The sequence below is a fragment of the Elephas maximus genome, chromosome 10 (assembly GCF_024166365.1).
Source record: "Elephas maximus indicus isolate mEleMax1 chromosome 10, mEleMax1 primary haplotype, whole genome shotgun sequence".
Lineage (NCBI taxonomy): Eukaryota > Metazoa > Chordata > Mammalia > Proboscidea > Elephantidae > Elephas > Elephas maximus.
The window spans coordinates 32,272,350-32,286,752 of NC_064828.1; the positions used below are offsets into that span (position 1 = coordinate 32,272,350).

At 39.0% G+C, this 14,403-nt stretch overlaps 1 gene segment (V, D, J or C); it reads left to right on the top strand.

Annotated features, from left to right (window-relative positions):
• Positions 1 to 7,352: 7,352 nt before the first annotated feature.
• On the top strand, positions 7,353 to 8,182 carry LOC126083644 (T cell receptor alpha variable 8-3-like). The segment is given in 2 exon segments: positions 7,353 to 7,586; positions 7,692 to 8,182. Coding segments are annotated over 2 exon segments (537 nt in total).
• The last annotated feature ends 6,221 nt before the right edge of the window (positions 8,183 to 14,403 follow it).

Below are 14,403 nucleotides of genomic sequence, written 5' to 3' on the forward strand. Positions count from 1 at the left end.
CTTATTAGAGAAGAGGAATATGATAGGACCAAACCAAAGAACCTAGTACGGATTTTTTTTTTTTTTTTAAATAACTTTTATTAAGCTTCAGGTGAACGTTTACAAATCCAATCAGTCTGTCACATATAAGTTTACATACATCTCACTCCCTACTCCCACTTACTCTCCCCGTCTTGAGTCAGCCCTTTCAGTCTCTCCTTTCTTGACAATTTTGCCAGCTTCCCTCTCTCTCTATCCTCCCATCCCCCCTCCAGACAAGAGTTGCCAACACAATCTCAAGTGTCCACCTGATATAATTAGCTCGCTCTTCATCAGCGTCTCTCTCCCACCCGCTGACCTGTCCCTTTCATTTCTGATGAGTTGTCTTCGGGGATGGTTCCTGTCCTGTGTCAACAGAAGGTCTGGAGAGCATGGCCGCCGGGATTCCTCCAGTCTCAGTCAGACCATTAAGTTTGGTCTTTTTATGAGAATTTGGGGTCTGCATCCCACTGATCTCCTGCTCCCTCAGGGGTCCTCTGCTGTGCTCCCTGTCAGGGCAGTCATCGATTGTGGCCGGGCACCAACTAGTTCTTCTGGTCTCAGGATGATGTAGGTCTCTGGTTCATGTGGCCCTTTCGGTCTCTTGGGCTCTTAGTTGCCGTGTGGGCTTGGTGTTCTTCATTTTCCTTTGGTCCAGGTGGGTTGAGACCAATTGCTGCATCTTAGATGGCCGCTTGTTAGCATTTAAGACCCCAGACACCACATTTCAAAGTGGGATGCAGAATGTTTTCATAATAGAATTATTTTGCCAATTGACTTAGAAGTCCCCTCAAACCATGTTCCCCAGACCCCCGCGCTTGCTCCGCTGACCTTTGAAGCATTCATTTTATCCCGGAAACTTCTTTGCTTTTGGTCCAGTCCAATTGAGCTGACCTTCCATGTATTGAGTGTTGTCTTTCCCTTCACCTAAAGCAGTTCTTATCTACTGATTAATCAATAAAAAACCCTCTCCCACCCTCCTTCCCTCCCCCCCTCGTAACCACAAAAGTATGTGTTCTTCTCAGGTTTACTATTTCTCAAGATCTTATAATAGTGGTCTTATACAATATTTGTCCTTTTGCCTCTGACTAATTTCGCTCAGCATAATGCCTTCCAGGTTCCTCCATGTTATGAAATGTTTCAGAGATTCGTCACTGTTCTTTATCGATGCGTAGTATTCCATTGTGTGAATATACCACAACTTATTTACCCATTCATCCGTTGATGGACACCTTGGTTGCTTCCAACTTTTTGCTATTGTAAACAGAGCTGCAATAAACATGGGTGTGCATATATCTGTTTGTATGAAGGCTCTTGTATCTCTAGGGTATATTCCGAGGAGTGGGATTTCTGGGTTGTATGGTAGTTCTATTTCTAACTGTTTAAGATAACGCCAGATAGATTTCCAAAGTGGTTGTACCATTTTACATTCCCACCAGCAGTGTATGAGAGTTCCAATCTCTCCGCAGCCTCTCCAACATTTATTATTTTGTGTTTTTTGGATTAATGCCAGTCTTGCTGGTGTGAGATGGAATCTCATCGTAGTTTTAATTTGCATTTCTCTAATGGCTAATGATCAAGAGCATTTTCTCATGTATCTGTTGGCTGCCTGAATATCTTCTTTAGAGAAATGTGTGTTCATATCCTTTGCCCACTTCTTGATTGGGTTGTTTGTCTTTTTGTGGTTGAGTTTTGACAGAATCATGTAGATTTTAGAGATCAGGCGCTGGTCGGAGATGTCATAGCTGAAAATTCTTTCCCAATCTGTAGGTGGTCTTTTTACTCTTTTGGTGAAGTCTTTAGATGAGCATAGGTGTTTGATTTTTAGGAGCTCCCAGTTATCGGGTTTCTCTTCATCATTTTTGGTAATGTTTTGTATTCTGTTTATACCTTGTATTAGGGCTCCTAGGGTTGTCCCAATTTTTTCTTCCATGATCTTTATCGTTTTAGTCTTTATGTTTAGGTCTTTGATCCACTTGGAGTTAGTTTTTGTGCATGGTGTGAGGTATGGGTCCTGTTTCATTTTTTTGCAAATGGATATCCAGTTATGCCAGCACCATTTGTTAAAAAGGCTATCTTTTCCCCAGTTAATTGACACTGGTCCTTTGTCAAATATCAGCTGCTCATACGTGGATGGATCTATGTCTGGGTTCTCAATTCTGTTCCATTGGTCTATGTGTCTGTTGTTGGACCAATACCAGGCTGTTTTGACTACTGTGGCTGTATAATAGGTTCTGAAGTCAGGTAAGGTGAGGCCTCCCACTTTCTTCTTCTTTTTCAGTAGTGCTTTGCTTATCCGGGGCTTCTTTCCCTTCCATATGAAATTGGTGATTTGTTTCTCTATCCCCTTAAAATATGACATTGGAATTTGGATCGGAAGTGCGTTAAATGTATAGATGGCTTTTGGTAGAATAGACATTTTTACTATGTTAAGTCTTCCTATCCATGAGCAAGGTATGTTTTTCCACTTAAGTATGTCCTTTTGAATTTCTTGTAGTAGAGCTTTGTAGTTTTCTTTGTATAGGTCTTTTACATCCTTGGTAAGATTTATTCCTAAGTATCTTATCTTCTTGGGGGCTACTGTGAATGGTATTGATTTGGTGATTTCCTCTTCGGTGTTCTTTTTGTTGATGTAGAGGAATCCAAGTGATTTTTGTATGTTTATTTTATAACCTGAGACTCTGCCAAACTCTTCTATTAGTTTCAGTAGTTTTCTGGAGGATTCCTTAGGGTTTTCTGTGTATATAATCATGTCATCTGCAAATAGTGATAACTTTACTTCTTCCTTGCCAATCCGGATACCTTTTATTTCTTTGTCTAGCCTAATTGCCCTGGCTAAGACTTCCAACACGGTGTTGAATAAGAGCGGTGATAAAGGGCATCCTTGTCTGGTTCCCGTTCTCAAGGGAAATGCTTTCAGGTTCTCTCCATTTAGAGTGATATTGGCTGTTGGCTTTGCATAGATGCCCTTTATTATGTTGAGGAATTTTCCTTCAATTCCTATTTTGGTAAGAGTTTTTATCATGAATGGGTGTTGGACTTTGTCAAATGCCTTTTCTGCATCAATTGATAAGATCATGTGGTTTTTATCTTTTGTTTTATTTATGTGATGGATTACATTAATGGTTTTTCTGATATCAAACCAGCCTTGCATACCTGGTATAAATCCCACTTGATCAGGGTGAATTATTTTTTTGATGTGTTGTTGGATTCTATTGGCTAGAATTTTGTTGAGGATTTTTGCATCAATGTTCATGAGGGATATAGGTCTATAATTTTCTTTTTTTGTAATGTCTTTACCTGGTTTTGGTATCAGGGAGATGGTGGCTTCATAGAATGAGTTGGGTAGTATTCCGTCATTTTCTATGCTTTGGAATACCTTTAGTAGTAGTGGTGTTAACTCTTCTCTGAAAGTTTGGTAGAACTCTGCAGTGAAGCCGTCCGGGCCAGGGCTTTTTTTTGTTGGGAGTTTTTTGATTACCGTTTCAATCTCTTTTTTTGTTATGGGTCTATTTAGTTGTTCTACTTCTGAATGTGTTAGTTTAGGTAGGTAGTGTTTTTCCAGGAATTCATCCATTTCTTCTAGGTTTTCAAATTTGTTAGAGTACAATTTTTCATAATAATCTGAAATGATTCTTTTAATTTCATTTGGTTCTGTTGTGATGTGGTCCTTCTCATTTCTTATTCGGGTTATTTGTTTCCTTTCCTGTATTTCTTTAGTCAGTCTAGCCAATGGTTTATCAATTTTGTTAATTTTTTCAAAGAACCAGCTTTTGGCTTTGTTAATTCTTTCGATTGTTTTTCTGTTCTCTTTTTTTAATTCATTTAGTTCAGCTCTAATTTTTATTATTTGTTTTTTTCTGGTGCCTGATGGATTCTTTTGTTGCTCACTTTCTATTTGTTCAAGTTGTAGGGACAGTTCTCTGATTTTGGCTCTTTCTTCTTTTTGTATGTGTGCATTTATTGATATAAATTGGCCTCTGAGCACTGCTTTTGCTGTGTCCCAGAGGTTTTGATAGGAAGTATTTTCATTCTCGTTGCTTTCTATGAATTTCCTTATTCCCTCCTTGATGTCTTCTATAACCCAGTCTTTTTTCAGGAGGGTATTGTTCATTTTCCAAGTATTTGATTTCTTTTCCCTCGTTTTTCTGTTATTGATCTCTAGTTTTATTGCCTTGTGGTCTGAGAAGATGCTTTGTAATATTTCGATGTTTTGGACTCTGCAAAGGTTTGTTTTATGACCTAATATGTGGTCTATTCTAGAGAATGTTCCATGTGCGCTAGAAAAAAAAGTATGTTTTGCAGCAGTTGGGTGGAGAGTTCTGTATAAGTCAATGAGGTCAAGTTGGTTGATTGTTGTAATTAGATCTTCCGTGTCTCTGTTGAGCTTCTTACTGGATGTCCTGTCCTTCTCCGAAAGTGGTGTGTTGAAGTCTCCTACTATAATTGTGGAGGTATCTATCTCGCTTTTCAATTCTGTTAAAATTTGATTTATGTATATTGCAGCCCTGTCATTGGGTGCGTAAATACTTAATATGGTTATGTCTTCCTGATCAATTGTCCCTTTTATCATTATATAGTGTCCTTCTTTATCCTTTGTGGTGGATTTAAGTCTAAAGTCTATTTTGTCAGAAATTAATATTGCTACTCCTCTTCTTTTTTGCTTATTGTTTGCTTGATATACTTTTTTCCATCCTTTGAGTTTTAGTTTGTTTGTGTCTCTAAGTCTAAGGTGTGTCTCTTGTAGGCAGCATATAGATGGATCGTGTTTCTTTATCCAGTCTGTGACTCTCTGTCTCTTTATTGGTGCATTTAGTCCATTTACATTCAGGGTAATTATAGATAAATAAGTTTTTAATGCTGTCATTTTGATGCCTTTTTATGTGTGTTGTTGACAACTTCATTTTTCCACATACTTTTTTGTGCTGAGGCGTTTTTCTTAGTAAATTGTGAGATCCTCATTTTCATAGTGCTTGACTTTATGTTAGTTGAGTCGTTATGTTTTTCTTGGTTTTTATCTTGAGTTATAGAGTTGTTATACCTTTTTGTGGTTACCTTATTATTTACCCCTATTTTTCTAAGTAAAAACCTAACTTGTATTGTTCTATATCGCCTTGCATCACTCTCCATATGGCAGTTCAATGCCTCCTGTATTTAGTCCCTCTTTTTGATTATTGTGATCTTTTACCTATTGACTTCCATGATTCCCTGTTATGTGTATTTTTTTTTTTAATTAATCTTAATTTGTTTGTTTTTGTGATTTCCCTATTTGAGTTGATATCAGGACGATCTGTTTTGTGACCTTGTGTTGTGCTGATATCTGATATTATTGGTTCTCTGACCAAACAATATCCTTTAGTATTTCTTGTAGCTTTGGTTTGGTTTTTGCAAATTCTCTAAACTTGTGTTTGTCTGTAAATATCTTAATTTCGCCTTCATATTTCAGAGAGAGTTTTGCTGGATATATGATCCTTGGTTGGCAGTTTTTCTCCTTCAGTGTTCTGTATATGTGGTCCCATTCCCTTCTTGCCTGCATGGTTTCTGCTGAGTAGTCAGAACATATTCTTATTGATTCTCCCTTGAAGGAAACCTTTCTTTTCTCCCTGGCTGCTTTTAAAATTTTCTGTTTATCTTTGGTTTTGGTGAGTTTGATGATAATATGTCTTGGTGTTTTTCTTTTTGGATCAATCTTAAATGGGGTTCAATGAGCATCTTGGATAGCTATCCTTTCATCTTTCATGATGTCAGGGAAGTTTTCTGTCAGGAGTTCTTCAAGTATTTTCTCTGTGTTTTCTGTCCCCCCTCCCTGTTCTGGGACTCCAAGCACCCGCAGGTTATCCTTCTTGATAGGGTCCCACATAATTCTTAGGGTTTCTTCATTTTTTTAAATTCTTTTATCTGATTTTTTTTCAGCTATGTTGGTGTTGATTCCCTGGTCCTCCAGATGTCCCAGTCTGCATTCTAATTGCTCGAGTCTGCTCCTCTGACTTCCTAGTGTGTTGTCTAATTCTGTTATTTTATTGTTAATCTTTTGGATTTCTACATGTTGTCTCTCTATGGATTCTTGCAACTTATTAATTTTTCCAGTATGTTCTTGAATAATCTTTTCGAGTTCAACAGTTTTATCAGTGTGTTCCTTGGCTTTTTCTGCAGATATCCTAATTTCATTTGTGATATCATTAAGCATTCTGTAAATTAGTTTTTTATATTCTGTATCTGATAATTCCAAGATTGTATCTTCATTTGGGAAAGATTTTGATTCTTTTGTTTGGGGGGTTGGAGAAGCTGTCACGGTCTGCTTCTTTAAGTGGTTTGATATGGATTGTTGTCTCCAAGCCATCACTGGGAAACTAGTTTTTCCAGAAAATCCGCTAAAAAAAAAAACTGCAGTCAGATCCCTATCAGAGTTCTCCCTCTGGCTCAGGCTATTCAGATGTTAATGAAGCCGCCTGCATCCAGTCCAAATCCCTGCAGGACGGTTCCCCGGCTCGGATGCTGCTCTTTCTGCTCCAAGATCAGTCACTGCCTCCCGGGGACTTCTCCTACCAGCTGCGTCCCACGCTGCCCGTGGAACCGGCTGGTCCCCCTCCCGGGGTTAGTTCAGGGGGGTGGAGCAGATCTCTGTGCTTGTGCCGTACCTGACTGGTACGCTGGCTCCAGGCTCTGGAAACAATCGCTGCTTCCCCGTATTAGTTCGTTCTCTGTCTCTAAATCTGTGTTTGTTGTTCAGGGTTCGTAGATTGTTATGTATGTGATCGATTCACTTGTTTTTCCATGTCTTTGTTGTAAGAGGGATCCGAGGTAGCGTCTGCCTAGTCCGCCATCTTGGCTCCGCCCCCCTAGTACGGATTTTAAGCGTTTGTTTCAACATTTGGCTGGGCAGGTTATATGCTGTTTTACTGAGACTTCAGCAGATATCCTGTTATCAATCTCTCTCTCCTCAGGGAACTGGACTGGAAGTTAGTCCAGCACACAGGGTAAGAAAGGTTTTTTTTCCCCGGTCTTAGCCTCCTGTCTCAGTGCTGTCCTACCCCACATCTGGTGCTTGCCATAAGGGCAAAGCCAAGAGAAGAAAACACCATCATAATTTTTGGAAGGAAGAAACATATTATGTGGCAGTTTTAATGTAATATCTTAGAAAATCGAAGGAAAACACTAATGAGCCTTGTGTGAGGACTTTGCATCCTTGGTTCTGCTCCTGGCCTCTAGAGGGCGATGCTGCACAAACTAGAGATTTGGTTTTTGTGGAAGATCAGCGTCATTGGCTCAGCCCCTTCTCCCTCTCTGCAAAGGGCTGAAGAACTCTCCCACTGAATTCTTTGCTGATAGGGACAAGAATCAGAGGTCACAAAACATCTAGGTTCATCTCAACAGTTTTTGTATTTTTATCTAAGCAAAGAACCTGTCCAGCTTAACCTTCCTGACAGCTCCTATTTTTGAGAGCTTAGATTCTGCAGCCACTTTACTGCCTGCTCAGGGGACATCTTCAGAAAAGAGCCTGCCGTGTCTCCACTGCCCAGCCATGCTCCTGTTCCTCATCCCAGTGTTGGGAATGATCTTTGCCCTGAGTGAGTAAAATTTTATTATAATCCCTAGTTCCACAGACTCTGATTGGAAATCGTTTTCATAGTGAAGTCTGCACTGTATTCACTGGTGTGACATTGACTTTGCAGGAGAGGCCAGAGCCCAGTCAGTGACCCAGCCTGATGGTCCTGTGTCTGTCTCTGAAGGAGCCTCACTGGAGCTGAGATGCAATTACTCTTATGGCGCAACTCCTAATCTCTTCTGGTACGCTCAATACCCCAGCCAAGGCCTCCAGCTTCTCCTCAAGTACATTTCAGGCAACCCCCTGGTTAAAGGCATCAAAGGTTTTGAGGCTGAATTTAGGAAGAGTGAATCTTCCTTCAACCTGAGGAAACACTCTGCTCATTGGGACGACTCAGCTGAGTACTTTTGTGTTGTGAGTGACACAGTGCTTTGGACTGCAGGGGGAGCTGAACACAAACCTCCTGAGACAGTAGGGAGGATTTGTTCCAAAAAGGAACTTCTCTTAGTCCCTGAAATTTACTGCATCAGAAAGATTTTGGATTCTGACATGGTAGTTATTGTGGTGTTTGTATCATGCAGGGACTTGCTGAGCTATTATGGGACTGATAAACATTAAATGGTTGGATGTAGGAATTGTGCCATGGCACGGGGCAGTTCTGTTTTTCATTCACAATTTTTAAATAACCCAAAACAAAAGGTGGGCTCCTTTTGCGGGTTTCTCTCCTTCTTGCAAACATACTGTCTTCCTAACTTGGTAATTTTGGAATGGTTTTCCTTTAATCTTTCCTCTGGTTCCACAGTGAGCTGGTTATTTTCCCTCATTTTTCGATGCCCCCATTTAGAAGGGAGAAGATTTATTGGAATGGCGAATGGCTTACATATGGCATGCTCTTGTGGATTTTAGTAAATTATTACAAATATTGCAGAAGGAGGAATGAATAATTCAAATTCCTTAGTATTTCTTTTTTAAACTTTTTAAATTGTGTTTTAGATGAAGGTTTACAGAGCAAACAAGTTTTTTATTAAACAATACACATATTGTTTTGTGGGAAACCCTGGTGGTGCAGTGGATAAGTGCTATGGCTGTTAACCAAAGGGTTGGCAGTTCAAATCCACCAGGCGCTCCTTGGAAACTCTATGGGGTAGTTCTACTCTGTCCTATAGGGTTGCTATGAGTTGGAATCGACTCATCAACAGTGGGTTTGGTGTTTTTTTTTTTTTAATTGTTTTGTGACATTGGTTGCCAACCCCAAGACATGTCAACACTCTCCCTCTCTAGACCTTGGGTTCCCATTACCTGCTTTCCTGTCCCCTCCTGCTTTCTTGTCCTTGCCCCTGGGCTGGTGTGCCCATTTAGTCTTGTTTTGTTTTATGGGCCTGTCTAACCTTTGGCTGAAGGGTGAACCTTAGGAGTAACTTCATTACTGAGCTATAAGGGTGTCCAAGTGCCATACTCTCGGGGTTTCTCCAGTCTCTGTCAGACCAGTAAGTCTGTTATTTATTTATTTATTTTTGTGAGTTAGAGTTTTGTTCTACATTTTTCTGCAGCTCTGTCTGGGACCTTTTATTGTGATCCCTGTCAGAACAGTCAGTGGTGGTAGGCAGGCACCATTCTAGTCATGCTGGATTCAGTCTGGTGGAGGCTGTGGTACTTGAGGTCCAGTAGTCCTTAGGGCTAGTCTTTCTCTTGTGTCTTTGGGTTCCTTCATTCTCCCTTTCTCCAGATGGTGTGAGACCAGTGAAGTATCTTAGATGGCCACTCACAAGGTTTTAAGACCCCAGATGCCACTCACCAAAGTAGAATGTAGAATATTTTCTTTATAAATTACGCCAATTGAGCTAGATATTCCCTGAGACCCCCACAGCCCTCAGCCAAGGCAGTTTGGATGTGTCTATGGAGCTTCCATGACCTTTCCTTGGACAAATTGTGCTGGCTTCCCCGGTAGTGTATACTGTCTTACCCTTCACCAAAGTTACGACTTATCTATTGTTCCTTTAGTGTTTTTCCCTCCCCCCGCCTCCATTTAACCATGAAAGATTTTTTCTTTTTGTGTGTAAACCTTTTCATGAGTTTTTATAGTCTAAGTATTCTTTAAGGACTGTTAAGGAGAGAAGAGACACTAGCTTTAGATGTCAAATTCCACTTATTTTAAAATAAAGCTTATTTTATTTTTCCCATTTATAAAAATAGGCTCGTATTCTTTTCTTGAAGCCCTGATGGCAGCAGTAGTTAAGAGCTACAGCTGCTAACCAAAAGGTCGGCAGTTTGAATCCACCAGCCACTCCTTGGAAACCCTCTGGGGCAATTCTACTCTGTCGTATAGGGTCATCATGGGTCCCAATCGACTAGATGGGTATGGGGTATTCTTTTCATATCTTAATTTCTGCAAATTCACTTCAGAAATGTTCAAAATTGGTAGGATAGTAAGTTTTACCAATTTTTCTAAAATGCTTTCATTTTTTCACCTTTTTTATCCTATTTTTCTATGTTTACACAGCTGGAATATTAGATATTGATTCTCATATGTTTAACATTGCTATAAATAATGATATGCTAAGTTTAGCAATGCTTAGTCCCTGCAGATACATTGATTAAGGGTTGTGATGGGACATAAAGGTCAAAGGGTATGCAATAGATCCATGACTTTCCTCTGATTAGGATGAAAAAAAACCTATAAGAATATTTTATATCCTAAGTGCCTGAAGCCTTTGAGGTTAATGGTGGCTTTGAAGGAAAGTAAAGGGAAGGGGAGTTAGGCTTTTTAGTTGTGTACTTCTTGATGTCGAGTAAGAGATTAAACTTCAGGAATCCAAGGATATAGAGAATAACAATGGATTGTGGCCAATGATTTACCTTCGCTAAAGGGGACACCGGTGGGGATCAGCATTATTCTGAAGTCACAGTGATAATGACTATTCGTGGTATATATGTTTGAAGGACTGCTGGAAATAGCATAAGAGACGTAAAATCATTCCTAATAAATTTATGCTTATTTAAATCTGTTTTGTTCTTCAGACTAGATTCTGCTACCTCTGAGAGGCTGATTATCCTTAGGAAATCAAGGGTCACCAACTCAGTTGCATGGCCCAAAATGATCACAAGTGGGTATTTTATACCAGTATGTGTGAAGAGAGATGCTGGTTTCTTTTGTGAAAGAAAGAACAAAACAAAACAATTTACGGATCTCTTACTTTGATTTTAAGGGGTTTTTCTTAGCCATGAGACCAAAAATTAACTGTAAAAGCCTGGCCTAAACTTGAAAAGTATTGACTTGTTTTTTTGTTTTTGTTCTCACCAGAAACTGCTCCACAGCATTGTAGGTTTGTCTTTTCTGGCTAGAAAAGGGTAGTCAATCAAATTCATTACCTCGAGATTTAATAAAAAAGACTGTGTGCTTCCTTAATTTTAATTTCAAGAGTTCCCATAACTACAAACTGGTAAAGGGCCAAATTTTCAGGAGTTACTTTTTAATGTTAACCCAGTGACCATTAAGTATTTGGTTGCCATGGAAACTAGTATTCATTGAAAAAAAAAATTAAGCTCCGGTGAAATTTCCAATCCTTGGGAGCATTTTTTTTTTTTTTTCATTTTCCTTCATGCAGGGAGATTCTCACTCCTCCAGTCTGCAAATTGTTTATTAAGGTATGAAACAATCAAATATTGTATTATTCTTTGAGCTAATTCAAAAGTTTATTTATATATATTTTTAATAATTGTAACTAGGCTACTTTGAACCATCTGTTTTTATAAACAAAATGATCTCCCTGCATGCGTACAGAATGACTGCTCAGAATAAACCTTATGTTTTAGTTTCTTAGTGTTTTGATCATTTTTAACACTTTCAATTCCAAACTAAAGCTGAAAATTGAGGACATATAAGTCCTGGCAAGACCCCGAGTTCTGAGGAAAGAATTTCCCATGCTCGCTCACACCCTCAGTCTTGCCTGAGAAATCAAAGTAGCTTTATTTATACGGTCATTTTGTAATTGTGAAAAACTTTACATAATACATAAATATACTAATGAGAGAGTAGAAATCCCCAGTTGTTCTACCACAATTATACGACATGAGCAAATTATAACATAAAAAATTAATATTACATTATCCAATAAATATAAAGTTATATCCAAATGTAAAGCTTTGGAATTAAAAAGAAATAAAACGTTACAGATAAAATTACCATCCCTTTAATTATTCACTTCAGTTCCACTTAGTTCCAAGACAAACTTATGAAAATTGTTTCTTAGGTCCGTTTTTAAGTATTTCCAGTACATATATACGTTTACCGTAAACAATGTGTGGTGCTGTGCTTTCTGTTTTTTAAAATTTACATGAATGATATTCCATTGTATGTATAATTGTGAACTTGCTTTTTTCAATAAAATACTTTTGAGATTTATAAAAAATTATACATGTAGATATACTTCATTACTTTTGTGTAGTATTCTATTTTATAAATATACCATATGCCCCTTTTTGATGGGGACATATGGTATATGCTTTTGTGCATTGCCACCAGTGGTTGTCTTAGGCTCAACTAATCAATCAGATGTATAAAGCTCAATTGGTCACATGTGTATTAGTTTCCCTAAGAAGAACAAAGGACAGGAAACACAGGATCCCAGGAATGTTTTTAAAGTCAGTCTCTTCAGCTGTTTACACGAGAGTTCAAGTACTATTCTTTTTGCAACTCCTCCCCTACATGCCAAGTGCTCAGGTTTAAGGGAATAAGACTTACAGGCCACCCAGAAGTAGAAACCCTATGCCTCAAATAGGAACTGATATCTCCTGAAACGGTTAAAAAATTCACTGTCCCAAAGGTGTGGCTTCTTCTCAAATATTTACAGTTCATTAACAGTCCAGATGCAGTATGTCAACTATGGGTCATGTTTACCATATGCAATGTTACCTAGCAATGCAGCTGACCCGTCACCTTTATCAGGTTTCCAGAGAAACAGAGGTTAAAAAGTTACCTTAATTTTTCCATGTAGAAGGGCAAAAGGTTTTGCTATATCTTTACTCAAGGGATGTTTCCAGTTTTTTATTATTATAAAAATGCTACTGGGATATAATTATAAATGCTTCATTATATTCAGGTGCAGAATGTTCTATGTTATACACCTGGAAGTTGAATTTTTGTTTATATGATTTGCATTTTAAGAAATTTGCTTGCTATTGCCAAATTGTCTTCTAAAGCATTCTTACCAATATTCATCCTCACCAGCATCATAAAAGCACCTCTATTTTCTCACATCCTTGTGAACACTTCATAGTGTTTGTATCGCACCACCTGTTATGAATTGAATTGTGTCCCCCAAAAATATGTGTTGTAAAACTAACCTCCATGCCTGTGGTTATAATCTCATTTGGGAATGGGTTTTTCTGTTATGTTAATGAGGCAGGATTAGTGTAGGGTATAAAATTTTTTTTTATGTCTTGAGTCAATCTCTTACAAAATATAAAAAAAGCAGAGTAGACAAGTGGGGTCGGGGACGGGGGGAGAGATGCCAAGCCACGTAAAGATTGCCCAGGAGCAGAAGCTCAGAAGAGACAGGGACTTTCCTCCAGAGTTGACAGAAAGTGAAAGCCTTCCCCTAGAGGCAGCACCCTGAATTGGGACTTCTCAGAAGAGACAGGGACTCTTCTCCAGAATGAAAGCCTTCCCCTAGAGGCAGCACCCTGAATTGGGACTTCCAGTCTCCTCAACTGTGAGAAAATAAATTTCTATTTGTTAAAGCCATCCACTTGTGGAAACCCTGATAGTGTAGTGGCTAAGAGCTACAGCTGCAAACCAAAAGGCCAGCAGTTCAAATCCACCAGGTGCTCCTTGGAAACCCTATGGGGCAGTTCTACTCTGTCCTATAGGGTCGCTATGAGTCAGAATAGACTTGATGGCAACTGGTACGGGTTTTTTTTTTTTTTAATCCACTTATGGTATTGGTATTTTTGATACAGAAGCACTAGATAACTAAGGCTGAATTCTGGACTGGGAGTAGGGTGCTGCTCTAACAGATACCGAAAATGTGGCAGTGATTTGGAGATTGGGTAATGGGAGACGCTGATAGTTTTTAACGTGCCTAATAATAAAAGCCTAGATTGTCTTGAAGAGACTGCTGGTAGAATTGTGGACATCAGAGGGAATTCTGGAGAGGGCTCAGAAGAGAGTGAGGAGAGCTGTAGAGAAAGTCTCTATCGTCTTAGAGAATACATACGATGCCAGTAACAGAATGTTGCTAGAAAGATGGGCACTAAATGTGCTTCTGGTGAGGCTTTAAAAGACACTGATGAACATGCGATTGGACAATGGAGAAAAGGTGATGCTTTTTATTCAGTGGCAAAGAACTTGTTGGAATTATGTTCAAATGTTTGGTGGAAGGTAAAACTTGTAAGTGATGAACTTGAATAGTTGATTGAGGAGATGTCTAAGCAAGATCTTAAAGGGGTTGTGTGGCTTCTCCTTGCTGCTTATAGTAAAATCCGAGAAGAAAGAGATGGACTTGAACTATGGAAAATGGAAACAAAACTTAAGGATTAGGAAAATTCTGTTGTACAAACGAAGGACACATGTCCTAGAATTTTCACCAAGTACATGGCTACAGAATCTTTGTTGAAGCGATTAAATCTGTGACTGATGGATCTAACCAACTACCACAGCAGAAAAACCATTGGTTTAGACTCAAGGGAACAGAAACAGGAAAAAAGGACAGAAAGCTGTCTGCCTCTTGGATTTTGGCAGGAAACAGACCAAAGAACTTACATCTGTTGTCCTTCAAGAAAAGAAAAGTGCCATCTCTGGAGCAGCTTGGAGATCAGCAGAACTGTTGGAAGGAGCATGG